Source organism: Haliaeetus albicilla, chromosome 24, assembly GCF_947461875.1.
Source record: "Haliaeetus albicilla chromosome 24, bHalAlb1.1, whole genome shotgun sequence".
Lineage (NCBI taxonomy): Eukaryota > Metazoa > Chordata > Aves > Accipitriformes > Accipitridae > Haliaeetus > Haliaeetus albicilla.
The window spans coordinates 4,908,120-4,935,679 of record NC_091506.1 but is presented as its reverse complement, the minus strand read 5'-3'; the positions used below and the strand labels follow the sequence as shown (position 1 = coordinate 4,935,679).

General features: G+C 41.2%; 2 protein-coding genes across 2 annotated transcripts in view; one reads left to right on the top strand and one right to left on the bottom strand.

Moving 5' to 3' along the window:
• SHQ1 (SHQ1, H/ACA ribonucleoprotein assembly factor) overlaps positions 1-2,732 on the bottom strand; it is a 62,149-nt gene extending 59,417 nt beyond the window's left edge. Inside the window, exon 1 of the mRNA XM_069811836.1 lies at positions 2,309-2,732. Coding sequence (XP_069667937.1) covers positions 2,309-2,388 — 80 coding nt within the window. The 5' untranslated portion in view covers positions 2,389-2,732. The remainder of the gene's footprint in view (positions 1-2,308) is intronic.
• Positions 1,599-27,067, top strand: GXYLT2 (glucoside xylosyltransferase 2). The gene is made up of 7 exons (XM_069811840.1): positions 1,599-1,879; positions 9,551-9,740; positions 9,945-10,076; positions 16,553-16,804; positions 17,842-17,965; positions 21,782-21,954; positions 22,702-27,067. Exons 1-7 carry the CDS (start codon positions 1,674-1,676, stop codon positions 22,882-22,884), a joined length of 1,260 nt encoding a protein of 419 aa, XP_069667941.1. The 5' UTR covers positions 1,599-1,673; the 3' UTR covers positions 22,885-27,067.
• The last annotated feature ends 493 nt before the right edge of the window (positions 27,068-27,560 follow it).

The window sequence follows — 27,560 nt, the reverse complement described above, 5'->3', positions numbered from 1 at the left end:
CGTTCATAGCATTTGCATTGGTACTAAGGTAAAGTACATTTTGGGATACCATTAGTGAAGGCTCGTTGTGAGACCAGTACAAAAATGGCCAGGCTGTACAGTTTCACTGCCAAGTGAATGCCATTTAAGTAGTGAAGAACCAACTCTTGGAAGGTTTACCCTAAAAGTAAGCCTGACTTAACAGAGTAGGGCTGCGCAGCAGGAGGTTCACCCTTTTGCACGAGATGCATCATTTACAGTATGCCGATCCCTTACCTCGGCAAGGTCCTGATCTGCAAGTTGAAGAGCCGTTGTCCTCGCAGCCTGCGTCGTTACCTGTCTGAAGCGTAATGTTTCCCTGCAGGTAGCACTGTGACTTCAGTGCTGGTCTTCGCAGGACAGCTGTAGCACTGACCCTTTGTTTTAAAACTAACAGATCAGATAGCCCAGCGGAGAGCACACCTCCGCAGAGGTGAGGGACATGATGAGAGCTATGCTGGGCATCAGCCCCATAGCCCTTCTCCAGCGTAGTTCAGCAGCGTGTGCTCGCTGCACTGCACAGCGGTCCCCGGAGCCGAAACCGGCCACGTGGTGCCCGTTTCACTTCCAGTACTAACACCGCGAGGGACGGGTGAGGCTTCACTTTCCCTGCTCTCCCCATGCCAAGGTTGGCGTCTCCATTCTTTGTGCAGCTTCTACTCCAGCTCCGTGGGGCAGCACGAATACTTGTGTTTCTGTCACACTGTACATTCGAAGGTGATAAATCAGGTTACAAACCTAAGTAGGATTTTATTTCTGTGAAATTCGCAGTGTTGCGATCTCTGCTGATGTTGCACAGAAGACCGGCTAAGTAACTTGATCAGTCATGCAAGGACAAGTCCGAAGGCACCCAAAAGTAAGTCAATGCTTATATTCCTTCACTGTTCTGCAAGTATTGCAGTTTATTGCAATACGACCTGCCTTCGTAGCGGGTGGGACGAGAATAGCGTGTAGGTAGGCCATAAACTGGGGTGGCACGGTGGAGGGAAGCTTGGCACCAGTCGCCCCGTTGGCGCAGACGGACGAAACGTGCTTCAGGGACCCGTTCCCTCGCTCACCTTCTCCTCCCGCTCAGCTGCCCGCGCACACTCACGCTCTTCCCGCACAAGCAGAGCTCTCTTTGGCAGGGGCGCGGGAACCAAAGGTACCTTCGAGTCAACAGCAGCTGCCAGCAGCTGGGATCCCAGCTCCCTGCCCGGCCTTTCTTCCCATGCCGAGGCGACGCGACTTGATGCCTGCGTTGTCAAACTGTAGGATCTTTACCAAGCCTCTGCGGTCCCGTTCCCCCCGCCTGCGAACCCTCTCCCGCAGGTTTTGCGGCGACGGGCCGAGCGCTGCAGACCCGTGCCCCCCCCCCCAACCCCACCGCACTGCCCTCTCCGGCGTTCCCGGGCCCCTCCGGCCGCTGCAGCCTTGGGTCTTCCCCCAACCCATGCCCTCCCCTCCCGCCCCTTGCGGGGGCCGACGAGGGGACGGGGCGGCTAGTCCAGAGAGTACGGTAGGGCGCGCCCCGCCTCCGCTGCCGGGAGCCGGGCCGGGGCTCGGCGGCCACGTCCCCGCGCCGGGCGATGTCGGTGGCGGCGGCGGGCGGGCTGAGGGGCGGGCGGGCGGCGTGCCCGGCGCCCTGACCTCTTTCCCCTTCCCCCCCCCCGGCCATGCGGCTCTCCTGCAAGGTAGCGGCAGCGCTGCTGTGCCTCGGCAGCCTGCTGCTGCTCTATCTGCTGGCGGGCAGCGCCGCCGCCCCCCCGCGCCCGCCGCCCGCGCCCTCCCCGCCCGCCGCGCCGCTCGCCCGCCGGCAGCCGCGGCTCAGCCGGAGCCCCCCGCGGAGGAACCCCGCCGGCGGTAAATTCGCCAACGCCAGGTAACGGTGGCTCGTTTCGGAGCCGGGAGCTGGGACCTCGTCCGGCCCACGCGTGACCCGGCCGGCCGGCCGGCGCACCCCCCCCACCCGCGGGCGACCGCCCACGGGGCTCTGCCCTCGGCGGGGAGCCCGCCGGGCCCCTCCGGCCCGCCCCCCTGGAGCCCACCCGCGCCCAGCCCCACGCGTGCCCGGGCCCCTCCCGCCCCGCGGTGGCCGCTCGCCCGTGTCCCGTTGCCGCCCGGTCCTTCGGGCGCTTCCCCTCGCCCAGATCTTTTATTTTTTTTCCCCCTTCGCCTCTGCCCAGCGGGCGGTGATTAGAAACCGTCGTGCAAACCGCTCTGCCGTGGGAAGCGTGAACTTTTTTCCCCTGCGTGTTTGCGCTCGGAGCGCGGTTGCCAGAGATGCCACGAAAACGCGTGGAAGTTTTACCTCCGCCTGCGGTCCGAGCGGGGCGGCCCCTCCTCTGCGTGCCTGGGCGAGGGCGGCCTCCGAAATTGCTGCTTTTCCATGAGTTTTGGCCTTGTTTTGAAGGCTGACGTGGGGAATGTGGTACTCGCTGGCTGGCGCCCGTGAGGAGCTGCTGTCAGTCTCCGGAGCTGCGCTGCTGCGAAGTTTTTCCATTAGTGCTGCAGGGCAGAGGGAAGGTGGCTGGCTGTTTCTGCATGGTACCTCCAAACTGCGAAGCAGGCACCGGTGGATTTTAAGCCCTTGAGCTTTTTGTTTGTTTGTTTTGAATGCCTTTTCTATGTAAATCCATGTAGCAGAACTTTAAAGAACGAGAGGTTGAAATCGTGGTGTGTAGTGTTCCCTCTTTCAGCACCTTGCAGGCAGAGTATTTTTTAAAAAAATGTAATTACTTCAGAAAAAGATACGGGCAGCATGCTTTTGTTGGGTGGAGGACTGTTTTTCCCTTTGCATTCCAACTATATTATGGTCAGTGTGACCTCATATATCTAATTAACTTGGTATGTCTTTGTGTCTTTGATTCGTGATTTCACAGGGATGTTCTGAATGAAAGACTACTCCTGTTTTTTGAGCTCTTATTCCTTAACTTATTAAAGCAGTTGGTTTCTTACAAGCATTGTTACCCTACTGAATGCAAGAGATGTTTACTGTGGCTGAGAATGGATCATGGGCAGAATTCAAATGCATGTATTAAAGCAGGATTATTTCCACTAGCAACTGTACCTCCTGAAGTCATTTTTCTTTAAGGCATATCTCTGTGATTATCATGGAAATCAAGAACAACACTGAAGGAAGGAGCCCAGAAAGTATGAAACTGCTAGAGAGTGTAAACAACTGTTTCATTTCAATGAGCTTTTCAGTGACCATCTTCATGTTCCAAAATTTGACATTATCTAACTTTTCTATTATTTATTGACTTTGCAACTACTTTTTACAAGGTCTGCAACACAACAACAAAGAGGAGTGCTGTATTTAAACCATGCTGTATTTAAACCATGCCTTTTCTTCAAAAAAAAAATTGGGGGGGGGGGGTTGGTTATTGTTTTCTCCCCGCCCGCCCTGCCCCATCTGCTGGCAGGACATTGTCCTGCACCATTGGCACCTGCAGGAGTTTGTATAACTGAGAAGCGCAATTCTGTGGGTCCAGTTCTGTCCCTTGCTGAAAGATTCTGTATTGTGTTATTACTACTAAAATAAAATTTATTTTAGTGAGGGTATCCATAAAAAAAAATTGGGGGGGGGGGGCGGTAGGGTGGTGACATTACATGCTCCAAGTTGAGGAGATGCCAGCCTTCTTGGAGAGGCAGAAATACCTGCCAATGGATGCCATTCCAAAACGAATCACATCCACACTCGAGTGGTGAAGGCATCAGGTGGTGGGATCTGCTCGGCTTAAAAAGCCTGATCCAAGACACACTGAAAGCAGTGTGAGGCTCTTTCCAGGGGGCTTGAATTTGGAGTGGAAGAAACAATGATTTAACTAACTAGTTATTAACTTCAGGAGTGAGTATTCCCATTAATTTAATAAGATTTGCTCATTTATGCATGTGCTTACAGTAAAGTGCATCCACTGTAACATGCTGAATTGGGGTTGTTACTGCCTGTTAGTTTCTATAATATAAAAGATTATTATTTTGGTTACTCCTTATAAGCAAAGGAAGATTTTTTTATTATTATTATTTGATGCAAGAGATCATATGTTGTTTAACTGATGCCTTCAGGATAATAAAAAAATCTGATTATAACTGTGTAAGATCTTGTGATCTGATCATGGTGTATGTGTTTATATGTAGGCTGCATGATTGATTCAAATAACCTTAGTGAAGTTTTGTCTATGTGGATGTAAAAAGTTGTTTTAATTCAGTTTTGCCAAGTTGATCTGTGTAGTTTTGTCAGAAGGGTGCAGGTTTGGGGCTGAACTCAGAAATAATCAAAAGGCATTATCTAGGATGTGCGTTTGCACTATAAGAATCAGTCATGTTGCAGGCAAGGTGAATTGTATTTTAACTGGGATTTTGTAATACCGCTTTCTGTATTGACGCATTACTAATAGAAGACAGTAGTTTTTAAGTTTTAAGAAGTGCAGGTTTCTTCTAATGTTAAGTAGGCATACATGATAAAAGCTTAACTTAGTCGCATATCATTAGCTGGCTGGTACCTAGCAAATGTTAGTAAATACGTTCCTGTGTCCTGCTTGGGTCATTAGATAATTTTGGCAAATCTCAATGAGCGTTGCATTGAAGCTTCCAGTTAGCTTTGAAAACTGATTTTTGATGGTGGTTTTACTGATCCTTCTTCTTGGAAGTAGCAAGTCCTATGCCTTCAGTAAGATTTTTTTCATATGAAGAATTATAAGTATGTGCCAAACCAATGTGTGCAAAGTATCAAAAAGCAAAAGGGTTGTTTTACATTTGAAGGGCAGATGTGACCACACTTTCTATTAAACCAGCGTGGCAAGGCTCGACAAGTGAACCTTTGCCAGCACATTTAGTTCTCTGGAAGTAACTTTTCCAGAGCAAAACATGTCTTATGTGGCAACCTGTCAAGATACTTTTTTCTTTCTTTGCAGCCTGTGTGCACACACATGCAAGTTTGGCTTGAGTTTGATAGCCTATAACAACATGCTGAAGGCCCAAATACCTCGTACTTGTCTAACAAAGAGCCCACTTGATAAAAGAAGAAGATACAAACATCCATTCTGGTTTTGAGTGTATTTCTCCCCACTCTCTGAGCAGTGGGAGGACGTTGAAACTTCAACAATTTTTTGATTGTCAGCAGCTACAGTCAGTTTTGTGCAACTGCATTTAAGTGAGAAAACTTTATTTAAAAAACATTTAGAGCCTTTCTAGTTTATATTTTAAAGTGTGTGAGAGAATGTGTTTCATATAATGGAGCCACTGTTGGGACATTGACTCAGTGTTGACTGTCAGGAAAGGAGCCTATTTAGTGAATCACCAGTGTTGATGCATTGCCTAAATCTAACCTTGTTTATGCTGCAAAAGTAAATGAGATCATAATATGAAGAAGGTTTCAAAAAACTAACAACTATATTGCATTTTGTAAGAATCTGCATGCATTATCTTTCTCTCAAGAATAAATTTGAAGGCTTGAATAGATTAGCAGGCTCTGTAATGAGATGGGAATGCATTATTTTGAATGGATCTGGATTGATTTAGACAGGTTTGGGGTTAATTATGTTTGAGACACTTTGGCTGTGACTAATAAGAAAATTGCATGTAATCTAAACTTTAAGACCTAGAAATGTACACTGTTGTGCTTGAGCACTTGGGCTTCTCCTGCTATGTCAATACCCATGCCTGTCAGAAAAAAATGTATGCAGTAAATAAAATACCATTGGGCAACTGGGTGGAAGTTGGTCTGTATTGTTGGAAGGCCTTTGCTGTAAACATTTTGTCATGCTGTGTCTTATCAAGTCAGTCTTCAGCTGTTTCATAGGGATGTATTCTGCAAGTATTTTGTGATGCTTTCTGTAGTGCTTAATCTTAGGCAACAGTGCTTAATTTTAAAGCCATACAATAATATAGTAGGAGAACAGCAGGTAAGGGAAAGCAGGAAGCAATTTTCTCTGAACAGATGGGTAAAACAGGGAACAGGGCAAAGAGTTTGACATGTTATATAAGTTAGATTTATAATATATCAACAAGCTACATTTAAGTACTGAAATTAGAAGAATGATATCAAGGCAACAAAGACCTTGTGTATATAATTTCATTATTTGTTCTTGTCAAACACATTAAACTTTAGGGCCCAGGTCACTATATTGTTTTAGATGCATTTAAACATTTAATTTAGGTCATAAAATCCAATTATAGACTCCATATATCCATAACCAGTAAGTTGGGCTATAAATGAATGAGTATGTGCATAAATGTTAGGAAGAATTGGCTGATAATAATAATTGTAGTACTCCGTGGATCTATGTGCTTTTTAATGTGCTTGGAAGTCTCTTGAGATAGGTAACTATTACTACTGTAACAGCTGTTCCCATTTTACAGGTAGGACAGCTAAAGCATAAAGAATTAATGACTCGCCCAAAGCTTTGCAGGGGCTGACTTACTGAAACAGAGCCAAAACCAGAGCTCACTTACCCTTCAACCACTACCTGAGGGCGTCTCTGTGTCAAAAGCCTATTAATGTCTTAGGCTGATAACCTAGCAGTATATTCTTCCTTGCTCGTCAGATGTTTTTTATTCTATGTAGCAAATTTTATCCTTTGTACAATTCACCACAGTATTAACGTACTCTATCCTTTAAAATAAAGTATGCACCTTTCATCTATTCCATTTGTTGTATTGTCTAGTAACATCTGAGCAGGTAGTGTTTTGGAAAACTCTTAGCTTCCCAGTACCTTTGGGTCAACCACTGCTAACTACAAGACAAACAAACATTTGCAATTAGAGGAGATACAGTGTATCGAATCAGGATTCAGTGTATCCCTTATATGAAACCTCAGCTTAAAGAAGGCCTTTTGTTAAGCACTAAGTCTGTTTGAAGGAGAAGGCTCCTAGTGCCCAGCCCAACCTATCCCTGGTAGAAAAGAAGTAGCTCTCCACTGGTATGAGCTGAGTTCTGAACTGCAGTTTCTCTCTTGACAGCACATGGTGGAGGCCCTCTTATCTTCGAGAGGGGATCTAGATAAGCCAGCATAGCGATTTATTCTGTGTGAGGCAGAAGCATCCTAGATGCTGTTGGTCAAACTGGAACTGTTTTGTTTTGAAGACATTGGCCATGTCCTGCAGATCTTTAAGGAATATCCTTTCATCCAGATGTTATTTCTCCCCGTCCCTTCTGTTCCTCCCTGCACTGTATGTACATGCACGTAGAAACAGAGGAGGGAAGGGGAGTTGTGATGTTCTGTGCTGTAATCTGCTCATTTGCCTTCCCAGCAGTTTGACTTTGCCTTTACACCTGCCTCTTTTCAGACTTCTGGATAATAACAATAATTCTGTAAAGGCTGAGCTAAAATTGCTGTAAAATGCATCCTGCTATGGCACTCTTTTATCTCCCTTTCCAGCTCACCTTTATTTTCACAGTCCTTTTGGTTTTCTTACGTACTTATAAAATAAGATGCAAAATATTGTGTCCCAACATTCTTCTGTACCTCATTGCTGCTTTTCCACACTAACTCAGTGTCCCGGACTGCTACTGGGGTAGTTCAGATACTACCTCGTGATCCTTTTCTCAGGGATTTTTATTCCTACTTAGGCCATTGCGGGCTCCTGAACCCCTTCAGCCCAGACCTTTGCGACTCGTAATTCCTTGTTTCCTCCACTCTCTGGGGCTGGGAGCATGTCTGTGTTGGCAGGCGGGATGTCTCTTGTTCATCCGTAGCTCCCATGGGCTTACAGGGCATTCTGCTTTCATCGAGGGTTGCTTCTGCTGAGTCTGTTTGTTGGAAGCGCTTGTGTACATATACTGGATTTTTCACTACAAAATAGCTGCATAATGGAGAGTTCACTGTGGCTAAAATGCGCAAAGAAAAGCTTAGTGCTTTGGTGTCGGGTTTTGAAATGTTGCAATAAAAGCTTAGAGTTTAGTCCCTCTCCCAGTGAATTCCATTGCCACAAGCTATATCAAAGCAGTTCTCATCCTGCATATGGCTTGATTTAGAGACTCAATTAAGAGGAAACATTAAACAGATAGGGAGAAGGGAGGAAAAGGGGATCTGTGTGAGCAGCTAATTATTCACTTCAATAATTCAGTGGTTTTTACACTAATAGGTTGGAAAGTAAATACCACTTCATGTAGATGTAGTATTCCATTATTTATACACTGATGAAATTGGGTTTTAATTAAGACTAAAGCCTAAGACTTTAAACCCTCATTGAAACATGTTGCTTGTATAGTCGGTGAAGTACCGTTGGCTGGTATTCCTTCACACCGAGGTGGGTTACTCTGGTATAGAACGCTGCTGTTACACAGAGCAGCATTTTGATGTCTGGAAAAAGATAAGGACAGCTTTATTAACTGTTATTTTTGTCTTTATTTAGAACTTTTGTTTCTAGTATTAACTTTACTGATTAATCATATGTATGTAAAGTGTGTGCTGAGAAGAGGCAGGGATTTATGTCCTCTGTTCAGTGATATGTCAAGAACTGATAGTGATCTATGATTAGCCTTTTGAACTCTCCTATAATGATTATGATGCTTGTGATTTAGTTGCTTTGTCAGCATTCATCCATGTAAGAGAGTATAAATGCTATCTGTGTTGGAATGTGAATACAATACGGTAGAAGCATTCCTGGAGGATGTGAGTTTACCTCCATACTGATGGGGGGACGGAACACACGAAATCAAAAGGCCATATTTTCAAAATGTCTTCAGCTCCCCAAAAGAACCCTGATTTTTCTGGCTAGCAAGTAGCTTCAATGTGCCTTTTTACATGCAGATTCCACCTATAGTCTAGCTGAAATTTATTTAAAGCCCACACAGATGGGTGCTAAGTGAAAAAGGATAGTTTGGCCCTTGACTGCTTGTGGAATATAGTCTGATTCATCTGGGACATGTGAATATGTTTGTTTTTAAAAATCTCTATTTGAGCAAAATCTCAGGGATTCCATCGGGTGAAATGGAGAGCAGTCCTTTGAAACTCTGCCAGTACCTTCAGGCCAGGATTAAGGCATGCATTTTTAATAGCAAAATTAATTAACTGTTAGAATAATTTACATATGGATGAAGTGGATTTTTTTCTAAGCATGGATGTCTTCTTCCAGTCTAGCCATTATGGGCCTGGTAATGAAGTTACTGGATGTAGTTCTGTGATCGGCATTGTGTTAGAAAGTTGGCTAGGTAGTAGTAAGTCCGTTCTGGCTTCATAACCTCTAAGCTGGGGAAAAAAAAAAAAAAGCTATCATTTGCACAGAGCAAGTTGTTGTCTGGTTTGAGGTGCTATTGAATTTGTTTCATCTGTGTATATAGTGCAGTGACTTATGCAAATCCAGAAATGTAGGAATAACCAGAAAATTTCTGAAAATAGCGTATTTCTTTATGTTGTAGTTTTAATACTCTTGATTTGTACCATTGACAAAAATTGACATGCTGCTTGCATGTTTTGTGGGTATCTAATTGGAAAAAAAACTCCAGATCCCTTACAAAATGAAGGAGAAAACCCCTGATATCTGTTAATGCGTGATTCTCTCTGTGTTTACCTCAGTATTTTTGATATGCCTATTTGTGAATTTTCAGGAAGCCTGGAGAACAGAAACATTCAAAAGAGCCTTCATCTTTGCAATGCATGCATCTGGCAGTTGTGGCATGTGGGGACCGGCTGGAAGAGACGCTAATCATGCTGAAATCAGCAGTTCTCTTTAGCAACAGGAGGCTCTGTTTTCACATTTTTGCTGAGGATTCCCTTAAGCCTGAATTTGAGAAGAAGGTGAGTTTCTTTGTCATTTGGTAAATAAGTACATGAGTTAGTTATAAGTCACAAATCTCTGAGAAAAATTACATTGAGATCAACAAGTAGCAACTAAGCACTTTGTTTACTGTACGTGGTTTATAAATTCCTTATGCATGCATATTTTTTTAAAGAAAAGCTATATAACCTGTAGTGTCTAATTCCTCCCCCGATGTCTTTCAGTTAAAGGAATGGCCCTCCTCATACACAAAGAAGTTTGAATACAACATTTACCCAATAACCTTCTCAGTAGGAAATGCTCAGGAATGGAAAAAGTTATTCAAACCATGTGCTGCCCAGCGCCTTTTTCTTCCGGTAAGGCACCTGGATTTCTGAGTAGGTCGCTTTAGGAAAAGGTTAATTCCACAGAAAGGAAGCTTTGCTGGTGTAATGTTAAAACCATTTTCGGGCTGAAACATCTGCTTAAAGATATTTTAATCTGTGCTTTAGCCACTTTAAAAAAAAACAACCAAAAACCAGAAATTCAGCCTTGCTTTTTCTTCTGCTAACAAAGGATGTGTGTTTTTTATTTGTCTCCAGTTCCATTAGCCTCTCAGACTCTTAAGACTCAGTGCGAGAGCTCTTTCAGGGCAGATGCTTTCAGGGTAGATGCTGCATGCCTTCCATAAATAACATTCTTTTCAGCGTGCAGTCATCATATCCTCTTTACCCACTATCTCCCTTTCCATATGTTAGCCCTTAGACTGATGCTTTCAGCAATCCCTTTTCCTTGAGTTTTATTTCTTTTTCCAAGACTGTCAGATTTGCCCTTAAGGTAATAATTCCAATGTGTTCAAAGTCAGATTTCATGCAAGAGCCCTGTGTATCCTGGGATCTTCAGGTTCACTGCAAATTTGTGTTCTTTACTGTATAATATTCTGTGTCATAAACTTGGAAAATTTTTAAGGTTGCTGGAGAGAAGGAAGGTGTTGATAACGATTTTGCACATGTAGAAATATCAGAAATTGAAAGAACTTCTGCATAAAGCGATTTCTGTGGAATTGAGAACATCTATCAAAAATATGTTGTTCTTTGCTGTTGATTGGGGTGACTCCAATAAAGTGGCATGCTATTCGCATGATCCACATTTCTTCATTGCTGTCTTAGGAGAATTGGAGGGGACAAAGAAATCTTTACTTTCTCAGATGGAAACAATCAGGAGACAGCTGCACGTCCAGATACGTACACTGTGAATACATATGTGAGAAAATATGTGCTGTCAGCAGTTCTGTTTATCTGCCATGTAGGGGTAGACTATCAAATGCACAAAGGCCAGATGGGCTGAAAGTAACTCCAACTTCAGCAGGGTTACTCTCTTCCCTGAGTAAATATTTATATCACCTGGAAAATAATCCCTAAGCATTAGCTTTTTCAATACACATTGTTTGTAAGGATGTACTCAAATGGGGTTGTTTTCACTGGGTAAACACAATTCTCCGTTCTTATTTCTGGGGTATTTTTTGTCATTTTGGTAGACTCTCATCCCAGAAACATTTTCACTTTTATTTGTCATCACCCTTCTGATGACAGAAAAGGGTTTCGTATTCATGCTGATTGCTTTAGGCTGGGTAGTGCTTTTTTGGTTCTTGTTTTGTCACTCACATGTTGCCTAAGTTATCCAGTAATTTCTTGTAAGGAATATTAAACTGTTGCATGTTGTCTTCGCAAAACTAGGAGGCAGCTTGAACTGTAAATATTTGTTTCTCTTGGGGTAGTTGCAAAATGTTGTGGGTGGTCAGGCTGAGGTTTATGGCTTTGAATAGGAGGGGTTGTCCAAGAGTAGTTGCAGCTGACACTAAGTTGGTGTGGATATCGTAAAGAAAACAAGTTGTAGTAATAGCTGAGGTGGCGAGTGTCCAGTTGGACTTTGGCACTCAAGTTTGCAGGCTGACAGAACCTTGGGCTGTTTCTGGGTAATTTCAGCCACCATTATTTTTTTTCAGTGCTTGATAACCATGTTCTGATAATCCCATTTGAACAAGACAATGCTGTAGGAATCTGGTCTGCACACAGCGGGAGCGGAAGGTTTCTAGTGTTACTGTTTAGAAAACTATTTTGACTTTTATTTTAAATAAATACCAGCAGGATATCAGTATCTTTTTTTGTTGTTGTTGTTATCCTTCCCTGTACTAAGCATTTTCCCCTGCAACAGCATAAAATGTGACAGGATTTAGGGAGGACCCCAGGAGAGCAGTAGTTGAGTTTATCAGCTGTTTAGCTTTCAGTTGTGCAAATTGTCTTGCTCCTGATAATGCTAAGCCTGAGTGGAATGTGAGTCTTTGATTCACAAGTGCCTCTCCTGCCAAAGAAATCTCTCTTCTGCAGCACCAGCAGGCATGTGAAAGTGGACAGGAGGGTATGAGGAGTGTGTTAAGGGAAAATCACTTAAGAATCTTTCAGTGGTTTTACTCACTGATGAAACTAGAGCTCAGGGATGTGATCCTGCAGCTTGTAGTAATGAACTGTTTTGTCCTGGGTAACAGGTCGGTGGATGCATTCCCAACTTCTTGAATCTACTTGGGTTGCTAAAACATTAAGGAAGATCATACAGCATCCTGCATTTTGTAGAGGCATTCTGTGACATCTGATCACGTTTGCCACTTATAGGCAGGGAGGGTAGATTGAGCCTCCATGTAATCTCACAAGTCTCGATCTCTTGCTGCAGTCTACTTACAATAAAACAATCAATGGGATTTGCAAAGACGGAGTAAGGAAGATGTGGATCTTAACACGAGCACAAAATGAAACTTTAAGAATAAACAAGGAGGGTAATGGTCTTGGCAATCACTTGAAACTGTTTTGTAATACTGACACGGATGTTAAGACACCAGGTGAAAAACTGTCTTCTGGTCTCACGAATGTTGCATGCCGCAGAGCTGGCTTGCAGCTGTCTTTGTATTGCTGTTTTGGAGCTACCAAAACGATCAGCTAATGCTTAAGGGATTCTTGGATGATTTTAGTTCTAATAGTAACTAACATTTAGAGCCCTTCTCAAAACATTTAATCTACTTAAGAGCTTTTAAGGTAGATTAGCAATATCCCTGTATTATAGCTGTCCTCTTGAGTACGCTGAAGTATCCAACCTAGTGGATTGGTGACAGCCCTGGGAATAGATGCCAGGACAATTAAATTTAGTAACTCAACTTCATGGTACTGCTACATTAGCATCAAAATTTGTGATTTGTCCCTAATTTTGGATGAAGCTCTGGTAAACGGCCATGCTAGCTGTTGCAAACCGTTAGGTAACACAGCTTCACAATACACCAATATGTGTTTACACAGTAGTGTGTTATTACTTGCCAACCTTGCTAACACAGGGAGAATCTACGGAGACAGAAGTTGTGAAATCAAATTACAGATAATTGAGTATTTAAGTGAAGTGTCAGGCTAAATATAGCCAGTTCTGTGCAGAACTTTCTGACAGATTTACTAAGAATACTCTATAGAGCTGCAAAAAAAAAAAAAAATCACACTTCTTTTAAGCTGTAAGCGCCTGTAGAGTGAGGAGGAAGACAAGCACAATCAAGCCATATTCCTGACCATTCGTTTCAAAAATCACAGCCTGTCAGGTATGTCTACACGGATTCTGCTAGCAAGCATGAACTCAGACTACCAGACACAGTCGTGCGTTGCTTATGCTCCAGGTCAGATGCATGTCATTTTTAACCTGCAGTTGTGTCCCTCTGGTTAGCCCTCCTGGCAGGCTCGGCGTGCTGCCAGCCCGAGCTGTGCAGCGTCTGGTTCAGGCAGAGCAAGCTGGAGCAAGGTCTCTTGTACCATAGGCTTGCCTCGTGGTACTCAACTGCTTTTGACGTTGAAAATCAGCACAGGCAAAAATACATCATCTCCTCTTGTATGCTTTTGAATAAGTAAAAGCTAAATATGCTTTTAAGGGCTGTGTAAAGCCTAAAATATTTTTTTGAAAATTCTGTTTAGTTTGGGAACAGAGCTGCCTGAAAGCTATGGGACTTTGGAAATGCCAGAGTTATGCCCAGTGAAACTCCACTGAACTCCTGGGAGCTATGCAAGGAACTCTTACAGCCGCAATTTCTGAAATTGAATTCCCCTACCCAAAGCAAAGTTAAATGCACAGCCAGAAGGGGATGTGATCAATTCAAACTGACATGGGTAGGTTTTAAATAAATCTTAACACTTCACACGTGAAAGAGAAATGTGTGAAGGGCTTAAAGGAAGTAGCACAGTTTTTCCTTTAGCCTGTTGGGTGTCACTGCAGGGCAACACCTTGGACACAGGAGAGGGAAGAATCTTTTGATAAACCAGAAAGGAGAGCATGTGAATCCTGAATGGGGGAATAAAAGGCAGAAAGCATGGGGTCAAATGCTGGTAGGCACTCACTTCACAAAGAACTGAAATACCTGCTTGAATCCATTTATATATAGGAAAGTTATTACAGTCCATTGACTTCCACAGACTTAAATTTATGTGTATGTTTATAGTTGCTGAAAGAACGTTTTTTTGCTGGAAGAAGCAGTGCCCAGGCTGTCAGTTATGCTTGGGAGGAGTGTCTATATGCACCCATTAAACTTCCCCCGTAACCCTCCACTGGAAAATGCCTTAACTTGTCTGTCTACCAGGGTACCCTTAGAAAAAATCTTATGTGGTATAGTGTGCTGTGGATCCCTCAGGCAAAGTCTAATAGCTTCTGCTCTCTTTGTATTCATGTGTTATCTCCTGTCTCAGACTAAATTTTGAGGTGAGTTTTTTTTTAAATATGTTTTGATTTTATATGACTTCATATTGTAGGTCCCTAGCAATTAGGGCTTCTAGGTGCTACAGAATAATATACAATATCCAGGATATCCTTAAGCTGAAAAACCCTTTCTTCTTTTCAACTGTCTGTCTTCTATTGATTTACTTTGAAAGTAGCTGTCTTCTTTTACTTGGTGGTTTGTGGGTTTTTTTAGTATTGGACTCCAGGATACTTGACATCTGCCAATATTTGCCTCTGAGCTCTTACTGTGTTATTGAACTATTTGTGTCACTCATTTATTGATACCTTCACATGCTGTTTTGTGTTTTTTGTGGAAGAGCGGTGTATTGCTATAACCTTCCGTCTAGCAGAGTAATCTGGATTGTGTTGAACGTGTCTACATGGAGTTTCTTATAAGCGTAACTTTTGTTTAAAATGTAGAGACACTTGCCTTCTCCTGCTTGTCCTTCTGTGTAGGAAGAACATGTAGTTATCACGTCAGAAATACAGGGATTTGTTAAACTTGGCTAAGTGTCAGTCTGAATCCCAAGTGTTCGGTCAGGTGAAACATCTCATTTAAGTCCGTACTCAGGGATTTGGCATCTTAGTGGATGCCTGTTGAGCATGCTTAAAGGTAATTTCCCCCCCCTTGTTCAAAATCTTAATGTTGTTCACTGTCTTTAACAGGTAATCTTCAGTCACAATACATTTCAATTTATGTAAAATTCAATTTCTTTAGTAGAATTTATTAAGTTACCTGCATAAATAGGAGAGTTTGTCATTGGTATAATTGCAATTGGGTGAGAGAGTGATTGTTCTGTTCCACAACATGGTGAAAATCAATAGCCTTTTGGATTTGCTTCTGAAAGAAAGAGAGAGAAAAAGGGCTTTTGGCTGAGACCAATGTAAGAACGTTTCAGTCCTTCAGGAATTTTTGGACAATTTTAGCAAATAATGAAGAGCAGCAACAAAAATGCAGTTGGAAGTGATGGTCAACTTTAGCTAATGATATTTATTACCTAACAAACAACCTTACAAATAGCTGGTGCAAATGTCAAGGGAGTCTTCTTGGACTGTTGAAACACTATATAATTTGCCCTGCTAAAATTAATGAATGAGTGTGTAAGGATTTGGATAGCCACAAGGGGGAACATTGTCAACAAGAATACATTAAATGTCCTGGATCTAATTTACATTTTACACCCTTCTGACTTAACTAACTTTACTGTAGTTATTCCTGATATAGAGTCTGATAACAGATATCAGAATCTGACCTGGTAAGTTTTAATATGACATTTCTATTTACCAAGCAAATTTTGTTCTTCAGGAGGATGCATATACGTTTTTGTGATCGATACGGTTTTCTTAATTAATGTGAAACATTGGTATATATTAATACTGACTGTAAGTTCTTCCAGGAGCACAAGGTTGTAATAGGAAAAACAGTCATTAGAAAGGCATCTGTCTGCAGAGTAAGTTATATGTTTCATCAAGCTATGTGCTAGCCAATCCAACTGCAGGAGCAGGATCCAAATTAGCTTTTGTGACTGATTGTGAAAGCTTTCATAGAAACACAGAGCAGCAGATTCATAAGTTACTTATATAATTTTCAGTAGTAATCCTTTCACAGTCCTTGCTATACAGTGTGCAATAATTATGTTTTCTACAAATGGTTAATTGTTTTTTGTACAACAATACCACTTGCAGATCTTTAAAAGAACTAACAAAGCTATGTAAATCTATATTCTTTGCATTTTATTTTTGAACTGATACTAAATAGGCCTTCCAGGGGTTTTTTTGAGAGCATAGTGGATTACTGTTTCATATGAAGGTTAGAATCCAACTTCTGTGGTCTGGTACCTGTTTTGCTGTGCAGTTTAAAAACAAACAAACAACAAAACCAGCAAGCCAATAACCTGATAACTGTTGTTCCTGTGTGTAATTACATTTAGCTGATAAATCAATAACCTCTTTCAAATTATCAGTTTGAAATGAAAGTACCTTTTGCCAATAATCTTCCTTTTTGTTGTCTATTTGGTTTCTTTTTCGTTTTCCTCTCCTCGCTATGCGAACCTAAAAGGTCATTTTAAAGGATGTGGATTCCCTCCTTTATGTGGACACCGATGTTCTCTTCCTGAGGCCCATCGATGACATCTGGCACATTCTGAAAGAGTTCAACTCAACACAGCTAGCTGCTATGGCCCCAGAACACGAAATACCAAAGATTGGCTGGTATAGTCGATTTGCGCGTCACCCTTATTATGGGACAACTGGAGTCAATTCTGGAGTGATGCTAATGAATTTAACACGGATACGCAACACTCAGTTCAAGGTGAGAAGAAATACAGCTGTTGCAGAAAATAATGATATATGTATTTTTCACATCTTGTAAAACTTAATATAAAATTATATAAAGTTTGTAATATAAAGAATCAAAAAATATAGAATATATCTTTGGATACTAATAGCAGTTATAGTGAAAATTATTATTAAAACAAGTGAAACTTCCCCAAGAGGCTGGAGCACTGAGAACTTGCAGATGAAGCAGTCTGTTAACAGTAGTAAAAATGGCTTCTTCAACGTGTCATATTTCCCTTGAAGGGTACGTGAAAGAATAAACTCAAGGATCTTCAGAGCAGTCACTGTATTATTTTTAAAATTGGGAAGCTTGATGTAAATATCCAGAGAAATTGGTAATTTTTTGCATCTGCTGTAAATAAAATTTTGTATCCTGCTGCAGATCAAGTGATTCCGTGAATTGATATAAATGAGAAGGGAACATTTTTTCTGACGTCTCCCTTTTTTTGTGAAAGACCTGACTTGTAAAATGTCTGTTTGTTTTGTTGAGCAAGTATTATCTAATCTTTTTAAAAACTTGATTTGCCCTGAGTGGTCTTGTTTCTCAGTGGAGGCCAGGGGTTTCCTATATCGTTACAGGAACAGCTTGAGTGAAAAAAAGGCCTTGCTCTTAATATCCTAGTTCCCACAGAAGGGAATATAATTTTTAGTCTGCAGTTTTCTTCTCTTTTATACCTCAGTTTTCACCTTGTCCCCACATTTTTGCATTTTTCCACTTTTCCACTTTTTCTCCCTCCTGTTGCTCAGAATAGCAAGATTGTGAATAGCAGGAGCTGACATCAGAGCTAGACCCAGGAGACCTCGCTTTCCTGTTTAGATAAACAAGAGCACAGTCAGCTCTGCTGTTCCAACCCTATCCAGGTCTAACGTTTCCTGGCAGTTCTTCATTTTTCATCTAGGTATCTGACATGGCTTAGCAGACTTAAAAATATGTGTGTGCCACACTCTGAGTCATATATCACATAACTGTTCATGGTATTAACCCATTGCTTCTGTTTTTCTGCCCTGCAGAACAGCATGATACCAAGTGGTTTGACTTGGGAGGAAATGTTATATCCATTATACCAAAAGTACAAAAATTACATTACATGGGGAGATCAGGATTTACTAAATATAATTTTTTACTTTAACCCAGGTAAGTATTGATTCTTGGAGTCATGATTATCTGTGTTAAGAAGATTTCTTGAACTTGAAAAATTTTTTTTAAAGTTCTATTTGTTATTTATAATTATGCATAATGTACTCTGGCATGAAGTTAATGTGTAAGTGCACCTAGGATTTACAACCTAGGAAAATACTTCTGAAAGTGGTGCAGGTAGTGGGGCTCGGACTTCGTTCCACTGAATATGTAAATCTGTTTTCTGGAGATTCTGAGAAAATAAGGAAGTATAACATTAATGATCAAATGCAGGAATGAAGTTCAAGTTGTATGTGTGCTTAAGAGTGTCAAATGGACCAGGGCCTAGCTGAAAAAATGTTTTTGTTTCAGATGTTTATCTGAATGTGAACTTGCCTAACTTTCTCCAAAGCTGTGCTCTATTTTTCTGAAATTCAGCTGAATTCTGGTACTTATGCAAATGAGTAATAAAAAACAAAAAATGGGCAGAGCCACTGGAATATCTTGTCTAAAACCGTTGCCCTCCTGTCCTGGTTTAAGCTGGGATAGAGTTAATTTTCTTCCTAGTAGCTGGTACAGTGCTATGTTTTGCCTTCAGTATGAGAAGAATGTTGATAACACACGGATGTTTTCAGTTGTTGCTAAGTAGTGTTTATACCAAGTCAAGGGGTTTTCAGCTTCTCATGCCCAGCCAGCGAGAAGGCTGGAGGGGCACAAGAAGTTGGGAGGGGACACAGCCAGGGCAGCTGACCCAAACTGGCCAAAGGGGTATTCCATACCGTGTGACATCATGCCCAGTATATAAACTGGGGGGAGTTGGCCTGGGGGGGATAGCTGCTCGGGAGCTGACTGGGCAATTGCATTGTGCATCACTTGTTTTGTATGTTCTAATCCTTTTATTAGTATTGTCATTTTATTATTGTTATTACTATCATTATTAATTTCTTCCTTTTTGTTCTATTAAACTGTTCTTATCTCAGCCCACAAGTTTTACCTTTTTCCTTCCAATTCTCTCCCCCATCCCACTGGGTGGGGGGAAGTGGGTGAGCGGCTGCGTGGTGCTTAGTTGCTGGCTGGGGTTAAACCACGACACTTCCCTACTTTCGCTCTTTCACTAAAAATTACTTTTTGAGAAAGATGCTTCCAGCCTTTCAGCTGAATGATCCAGCCTTAGCAGGCACCAGGATGGTGTCATCTGTATTCTGCTGCTTAGATTTGTGCATTTTCTACTCTTCTGTATTCTGCTTGCTCTGGGACTATGAAGAGCTACGGGGGACTTCAAGTCTCTCAGAACCTTGTTCTCGGAGAAGAGATGGCATAACCCACCTGTGTGGACCAGCGTGACCAATATGTATGTACTTGTCAGCCCATCAAAATGTCATATCTGATTCCTGCCTGTCCCTCTTGCACAATGCTTCCATAAACAACTTGTAAGGTTTTTGTTTTGTCTTTTGTTTCCTCTTGAATTGGAGTTGTATTCTCAAGAGTGTGTATTTCCAAGGAACTGGGAAGTTGAGGCATCTTTATTTTAAAAGGGTGTGACCTTTTCCACAAGTGCTGAGACAGTTTCTGAAAATTCAGCCCCTTGTGAGTATTTTGCACTGATCACACAGAAATTACTTCAGACACTTCCAAAGCCAGTAACATCTGAGAAATGCAAGGATTTCAAAATTGGAGCATAGCACGTGCTTCCCAAAGAAGCTAAGAACCTTATTTCATGCTTCTGAATGGATGCTGAGTATCCATTTTTATTTGTTTTTCCTTGTTTCCTATGTGACCTTGTATTCCCTCAAGTGATCTTAAGAACAGAATAAGTTTGGATTTATCTTTATTTATTCTGTTCCCTTTTCTTTTTCTCTAAGGAGTCATAGGGTAGGTAATTGGATATACCCAAATCCAGGCAAATAAAAGGAGAGAGCAAAAGCAAAGCAGTAAGCTAACATCTGTTTACTGCAGACAGATGTTAAACATCAGTATCCCTGGTACACCATGCATTACCCTCAATCCTAGGGAACAAATACAGTGGAAGAAATCTTCATTATGAAATCATAAATTAATTTCCAAAAAGAAATTAATGTTACAGGAATAGGGTCTACTGGACGAAGAAGATGATGAAGCCAGGTTAGTTGTGAAGTCAAACTCAAGCTGCTAACTTAAGCGTGGAGGAAGAAAACAAAGATTGCAAAAATATTTTAATTTTGTGATGAGAGTATTCTCTGTCAAATCCACATGTTGAGACTCTTTTCTGCACCATAGTTCATCTTTTCCTTGTAACTGGTAAATATTTTTTTATGAATTACGTAACATCATACTGCACAAGAAAAGAAAACAAAAGAACTGGATACAATTAAAACAGAAAACTAGAGTTTCCCAAGATTTTAAACTGCTGGATTGTTGCGGCTGGCCTGGGAAGGAATCAGCTGAGACTGCTGCAGGTGGCTTTTTATAGATGCAGTGCGTTGGCTTAAAAATATACAGAACTGCGTTACCTGGGGCCTGAAGAGATGCACCCTTTTTCCCATCCCCAAAGGCTGTTCTGATGATTAATGGATCTGAAGGCTCACAGAGCAGCTAGAGTTTGAGTCCAGCTGTGACAGCAAAAAACGCACAAAAGCATCACAGTGAGGAGAAGATCAAGAATACTCAAGTGACATGTACAAAAGCTAACAAGCACCTGATGACATCCTCTCCCCATAGTGACCTGCTGATGAGCTGTACTTGCAAACATCTGCTCAGGGTTACCGAAAGGATCCCTGTTAACTGTAACAGGGTTTGGATCAGGCGTTACTGCTCTTCCTGCCCTTTCAGCAACACTGGGGAGCAATTCTGAATGTGTGATAGGTCAGGCTGGATGGAAACCACTTACAATCCACCCTTTCTGGAGAAGTCTCCTGCTAGAGAGGCCTTAAGGGAAGAAATGTTTCAGGAACTTTTTCTCCTACTTCTTCAAAAAACACACAGAACCAGCTGCAGGCTTCCTGGGAAGCTAGGAAAGGCCAAGTGAAGAATTCAGTCTTCAGTGCTTCTGACGTGACCTGCCAGCATCATGCAATGACTCATTGTACTCCATTTCTGAAGCAAAAAGGTCACAGGGGCTGGTATGTTTTGTTACAAGCATATTGCACGTACTGTGAGTGCATGGAGAAAGTTTGGAAAGAAAAAAAAAAGGGGAAAAATCAGTTGGAGAAAGGAGGTTATAAGCTCTTTTGAGAAATTAGGCTCATCTTTAAATAACCTAGACCTGTGAAATTAATGGATGACAACTATTAGAAGGACTGTGGGTAAAATACACTACCTCTTACATTCTGCTGTATCTCAGTATAACAAATTGTCATAGCCTCAGTGAAAGCTGCAGCAGCAGACATTGGATATACTTCACAAGCTTTCCCATGCTGTCTCCAGAAGGAGTCAGGATTTTGCATAACACTCACTGCTTTCCTAATCGTTTCTGTAACTCCTGAAACTTCTTACTGGGGCAGAGGACCCTGGATAGTGCCACCTGGTGCATACCCTCTAGGTTTGATTCTGTCACTTCTAGCTTTGAAAAATGCTCCCTTGGTTTATGTTTGCACCCAGTCTCTGTGTTGCCCTCTCTGTTAGTTTGGGTCTAACAGTGCTGAGATTTGTATAGTCGTCCTCTGAGGAAAGGAAGTGTCTGTGTCTAGCTGCTGCTTGGGATATTTGCAAAGGAAGTAACTGAAATTTTTCTGATCATCAGTCCCAGTGTTTTCACAGAAACATGGTTTAATTTGTTGTAACTCGTTTGACGTGTCTTTTTTCTTTTTTTTCTTTTTTTTTTTTCCTCCTTCTGTCTCCCCTGACTGACACTGGCAGAGTGTCTTTATGTGTTTCCATGTCAGTGGAACTACCGGCCTGATCACTGTATGTATGGAAGCAACTGTAAAGGTGCAGAAGAAGAAGGTGTCTCTATTCTGCATGGAAATAGAGGTGTCTATCATGACGACAAACAGCCTACATTCAAGGCACTCTATGAAGTGATACGTGATGTAAGTCTTCTATCTCAACAGAGGCAGTCCTTTTATTTCAATGTAGGTTACTGCTTTAACCGGGTCACTCAGATTGCTCTTCCAGCAGATCAGGCTGAGCGTAGTTGTGCTGTATGTATACCCATCAGACACAAAATAACAAGCTTGCTTTGGCCTCTCCTGTTCTGCTGCATGCTTGTATTTGAGGTGGTTTAAACGATCCTCCTTCATAATATAGTGAACTTCTAATCAAAAAAGCTGATAAATTGCTTTTTGGTAATGCTGGAGGTAGGAAAAAAAGTGTCTGAATGGAGTTCTTCCAGCTGGTACTGCAGCTCTGGTCCGTATATACCCAATGAAAGACTGTCCTCCCTGAGCACCTAGAGCCTCTGGGCACATGGAAGGCAGAAGCTTTCATATGGACACAGGTCCATATTTCCACTTTGAATGTTGCATGTGTACAACTCCACTCTCTAAAATACCTGTTTTGTTACAGTATCCCTATGTTAGTAAACCTCCTCTAAACACTGATTCTTGAAGTACAGTTTCTGGGAAGTTGGCTGTTTCGGGTAATATACCCAGACAAGCTTTTCTGAAAGCAAGCACTCTCAAGCGGACCAGTGTTGGAATTTGATAGGCTTTGATGGCGCTCTGGGAAGGCGAGGGACAAGTCATTGCCTACCTATATTAGGTTTTATCTTGCAGAAAATCCTACAATGCCATTTTGTAACCAGTGAAAACTAATAATTCTTTTTTTCTTTTCTTTAGTTTCCATTTGAAGACAATCTCTTCCAGTCTTTGTACTACCCTCTGCAGTCTAAGTTTCTGGATACAGTGCACACTTTATGTGGGAGAATTCCACAAGTATTTTTGAAGCAAATTGAGAAAACTATGAAGAAGGTGTATGAAAATCGTGTCATTGTCTACTTGGGTGCCAACCACAGATACTAAATGTAGCTATATTTTTACGCAGAGTTTTTAATTCTTGCATACCTTCTCATGAACCATATAAATGAAGAGTATGAACTCCTTTATTGAAACTCAGAACTAAAATATTTTCCTTATCCAATTTCCTAATAACCCCTGAAATTACAAAAAGAGGAAATCCTAGAAGTCTACCTAAACTGTCCTTTCTTAGGCCTTTTGTTCTCTTCCTACATTTACTCTTGGTTGCAGTAGGGAGAGGTGATGATTCTCACTTTTATTTGACGAGTTTAGTTTGGTTATTTGTTTAAGTACAGCTGTATTCACTGTAACTTTTTTTGAAGTTGTGCAAAAGCTTGTACTGATCTTAGGCTTGATAAAGAAATTACAGTTAGAGCTATGTAACATAGGGAATATAATTCTTGAAATGATAGGGCAAATATTCTTGACTGTCATGAGAATGCTGAATTACAGAAAAAGATCGCTCTTGTGATATGATGAGTTAAAATTTACTACAGTAAAGGGAAAGTATTTGCTTAAAATTGTACTTCTGTCTGAAGGTATATTACCTACTATTCTTCACATGTAAGATATAAGACCTAAGATTTCTCTTACTTAAAAAGATTAGGGAAATAGAAGTGCCTATTTACTTTGTATTTTACAGCACTTTCTGTCTAGTGATTGTCATTTTTCCCTTTTGCTCTTCGGTAGTTTTGTGAGGGCTTCTCACGAAGGAATTAGAAGGAAAATAATTACAGCATAAATAGGAAAACCATGTACAAGAAATGGGAGGGGGATGCAGGGGAAGCTGTGGCACCGGCACAGCTAATGGAGAACAGCAAGAGAATCCTTTCTTGCGTGGAGTACAGTCATGGTCTCTTACAGTTTTAAGAATGTATTCCCTAACTTGGTAATACTAATTACGTTAGATACAGTCCAAGAATATTGTGAGTGAAGAGTACAAAACCAGGTACTATTGATCTGTTTTCCTCTTTAATCCTCTTTCATTGCTATTTACTGCACAGTAACAATGGTATGCCACTGACAACTGTTCTTTCATCCCTGCGTTGAGAGACTGCGAATGCTGCCTCTGACTCCCCTTTTCTGCTTTGCCAGAAACCTGTGGCATAGAAACGTATTTCTGCCTGGCACTTTCGTTCCTGGAAGTTGAGAGTTTTATGCTAGGTTCATAATGAATAGCCTCAAAGTGAAAGAGGATACAAGATGGCTTTGATGTTTATTTAAAAGACTTCATTTAGTTTAGATTTCGAAAGTATGATGATCATCTTACGATATGCACAGACAAGAGCTTATTAAAACTTGCAGTAGCTGAAAGGTGCTTGGGACAAGTCACTGGGGAACTGAAAGTGAGGACGCTCTTAAAGAGCAGTGATAAAAGAGCAGACTCCCAGAGGGCATTTTCTAAGTGTAAGCCCTGAGGGGTGTGTGTAGGTGAGTGCTTGAAGAAAACAGCAGAGAAAATTATCTTACTTTTCAAGTCTGTTCAGCAAAAAAAATTAGCTATTACTTGAAACTACTCCCTTTGATATCTAATAGGCAAAGTAGGAGAGGGGTGAGGAGGGTGAGACCTGAAGCTTTTCTCTAACAAAAGGAAAACTGATAGAGGTTGTATATGCGGTACATGTAACAGACATTTATTAGAGATAAATATTTGGTTTGTGAGGATGAGGGCAAGTATATGTTTCCTAGGTTAAAAAGTAGGATTTCTGAAGAATTGCCGTTTTGGGGGTTTCTACCCTATCCAGTCAGGACTGATGCACAGTTTCACAAGAAAAAAGACTCTAAAAGAAAGCTCTTTTAGCTTGCACATTCCTTTCTCCTTATGGGGCAGCTCATGAGAGGAGGGGAAAATGTAGACCTTGCTGGCATCTCAGGCTGCCAGATAAACAGGCTGTACACAGGATGAAGTGCCGACAAACTTTTTCCAAACACTGGAGTGTGAAAATGTCTGTGACACATCCGTAAGTGTGCTGGGGAAATGACACAACATGGCAAACAGCATCACTACGGAGTCATCTGAGCAGAGGAGGTGTTAAGACAGAGGCTTGGAATAAGGGGCATACGGTCTTGGTCCTAGCAGTTTCGCTGCTGGTCTGTGCTCACAGGCATGACAAACAGAAACGTCTGTTGTTTGCGCCTCTGTGTGCTGCAAATTCTAATCAACAACTTGTGCGTGTTTCTGACTCAGATCTGTTATCTTGCAGCCTTTGCCACGTAAGTGTAAATCAACATGCAAAGGACAGAGGCAGCTCTGCATCTATTTTGATTGATTTGACTTAAACTTAAGTGTAGACATTACTGTCTCTTGCAACTTGCCTTAGTATTTTCTATTTTTACCTGAAGTTTTGTTAGTTGTCACTTAAAAACAACAGTACATTTCTAGCTACAGAGAAGAGTTCGAAAACGTAACCCAAATGAACATTGAAGACTTCAGAGCCAGAAGGCAATGAAAGGAAAATTCAACAGCCTGTTTTAAAAAGTTAACGATAATGTAAGCCTAACATACGACAGGTAATCCTTTTAGGCTAGCGATGCTGAGAACTTCTAAAAACTATTGACTTGCTTCTTGATCTTTATTTTCAAGCATCAGGGTAAAGCTGGCTGTAGGTCAAATGAGGCTAGATGAGACGCATGTTGGGCACTCTGAATTCCTCATTTCTATGGTCTCTACAAGCCACAGAAAGTTGCAGAGCAAAAGTCTTGTTGCCCAGACAGTTGCAACTCTGGTGCTAAGCCTCTGAAGTTTAGGAGGCTGTGATTGTGTAAGCTATGATTCAGCAGAACCCTGCAACTATGGGCACATTAAAATGAAGGAATGGAATTCATTACAAAACAAAGGCATTATTGCATATAAAATGATCAGAGAATAAAACAGTGGTTTTTATGTTTACAGGAGGTGCTACATTATGTTTAGAAAGAACTGTGTTATGTTCTCAGCAGCTATTAAAATATATGAAGTATATGCTTTAACATGAAGACTTTTGTTAATGTAATATCAACTTGCAGGAAGAATGGGGGAGGTTCCTCCCTGCTGTGCTTTTTCTGAGGAGGAGAAAAAAAAAAAAAAGCTATAATTTGAGCTCTCCAAAGTGTTTTAAAACAATTATGTAACTTTGATTTTGTTGTTAGAATTATTAATTTATGTTTTATTACAGCTTCTAAAACCATGTTGTATTTTGGTTTTAACAGTAGTTGATTCTAATATTAATCTTATTTAGAAGCCAGTTTTAATTCATTTTGTATTTCATACTTGTGGCTAATTCCTTGTTAATTAGCCTTCATTTATTTTAATAATGGGATGTGTAAATACTTATATAGACTTTATATCCTCATTTCCCCTTCCTCTCATGTATTTTAGTTATTTCCAATGGTATAATGTAACCAAAACACCTTTGCTAATGTAACACCTTGAGCAGCGTCATCGTAACATAGGGGGGAAACGAAAATAGTTTTCTTTAAATGAACAGAAACTGTGGCACATGGAATGTATTGATAACAAAGGAAAAGAATCACCTTTCACACTGAGAAAGAAACAGCAGAGTACAGCCCAGAGAACTGTGCCCGGGTTACTTGAACATAAGCCCTAACCCAGCAAATGTTTGATACTCTGAATTTTGCCTGTGTAGTCGGTAGGCTTATATGCAATGCATAAAGTTAAGCATGTAACCAAGTCCTTGCTGTATCAGTGTCAAATATTCAGGTTTTAAATTCGCTATATTATACTTGAACTTGCTGAAGGTAGATAAATAGGGGCTTTATGTTAAGAGCTGCTGAGCACCTCCTTTTAACCCAAAGCCATTTAAGAAAGTGTCAGGCTACCAGTGCGCATTGTACAACAAAGAACTGCCAGAGTGGGAAGCATTTGGTTGCATCATTTATATAAATGTGAGAGTTTTTTCTAGGCTATTTGCCTGCGTATTACAAAGTGGGCTTAGATAGCTCCGCTATCATTTGGCCTACAGGTGGAAACTGGAAACTGCTCTGTGTGTGTGTTTGTGTGTGTGTGTGTGTGTGTGTACACAACGAGAGCGTACGTGTGAAGAATTCTGTACCTTTTCTCTATCATTTAATTGCTTGTGTGTTTTTGACAAGTGCACCAATTTGTTTATAGCTCCCAAGGAGGCCTAGCAGTGCATTTCTGTGTTAAGATCCTTTGGCTTACATTACAAATAAATGAAGTTTTAAGCAAGCTCTGTATTTTAGCAGTTTTCTTTTAAATACAAGATTCTGTGTGTGTGTACTGGGTCTGGTTGGGATGGAGTTTAGTATTAATGATGTTATAGTGCGTGTATACAGGGTATGTCTGCATTGAGCAGAGAAAAATGTTACTTGTTTACAATTTTACCACAGTGAGAGAATATTATATTGGATATGTTACTGAAAGAGACAAATACGTGCATTTAACTTTCCTCAGAGTGCTCGTGTGTCATGCTGCAACTCCAGTTGACTTATGGTGACCATGGATCAGAACCTGCCTTCAAAGGAAACTGAAGTTTTACCTTTTAGTTTTTACTGTTTCTCTGGTATCTTCTGCTCCTTAGCAGATTTGGTCTTTTAGCATCCTTTCCATTCCCTTCTTCTAAATTTATTTTTTTGACACTCTTGTATGGTCACTGCTGCAAAGTCTTTGGTTGTGCTGCGGCAGTTCTGTGTGACAGAAGTTTGTGAGCTGTCTGTTCGGC

Coding starts and splice junctions, on each gene's coding strand:
- GXYLT2 (XM_069811840.1), top strand. CDS start 1,674: ATGCGGCTCTCCTGCAAGGTAGCGGCAGCGCTGCTGTGCCTCGGCAGC. Junction 10,077..16,552: donor CCCAGCGCCTTTTTCTTCCG/GTAAGGCACCTG, acceptor CGAACCTAAAAG/GTCATTTTAAAGGATGTGGA. Junction 17,966..21,781: donor AATTTTTTACTTTAACCCAG/GTAAGTATTGAT, acceptor TGACACTGGCAG/AGTGTCTTTATGTGTTTCCA.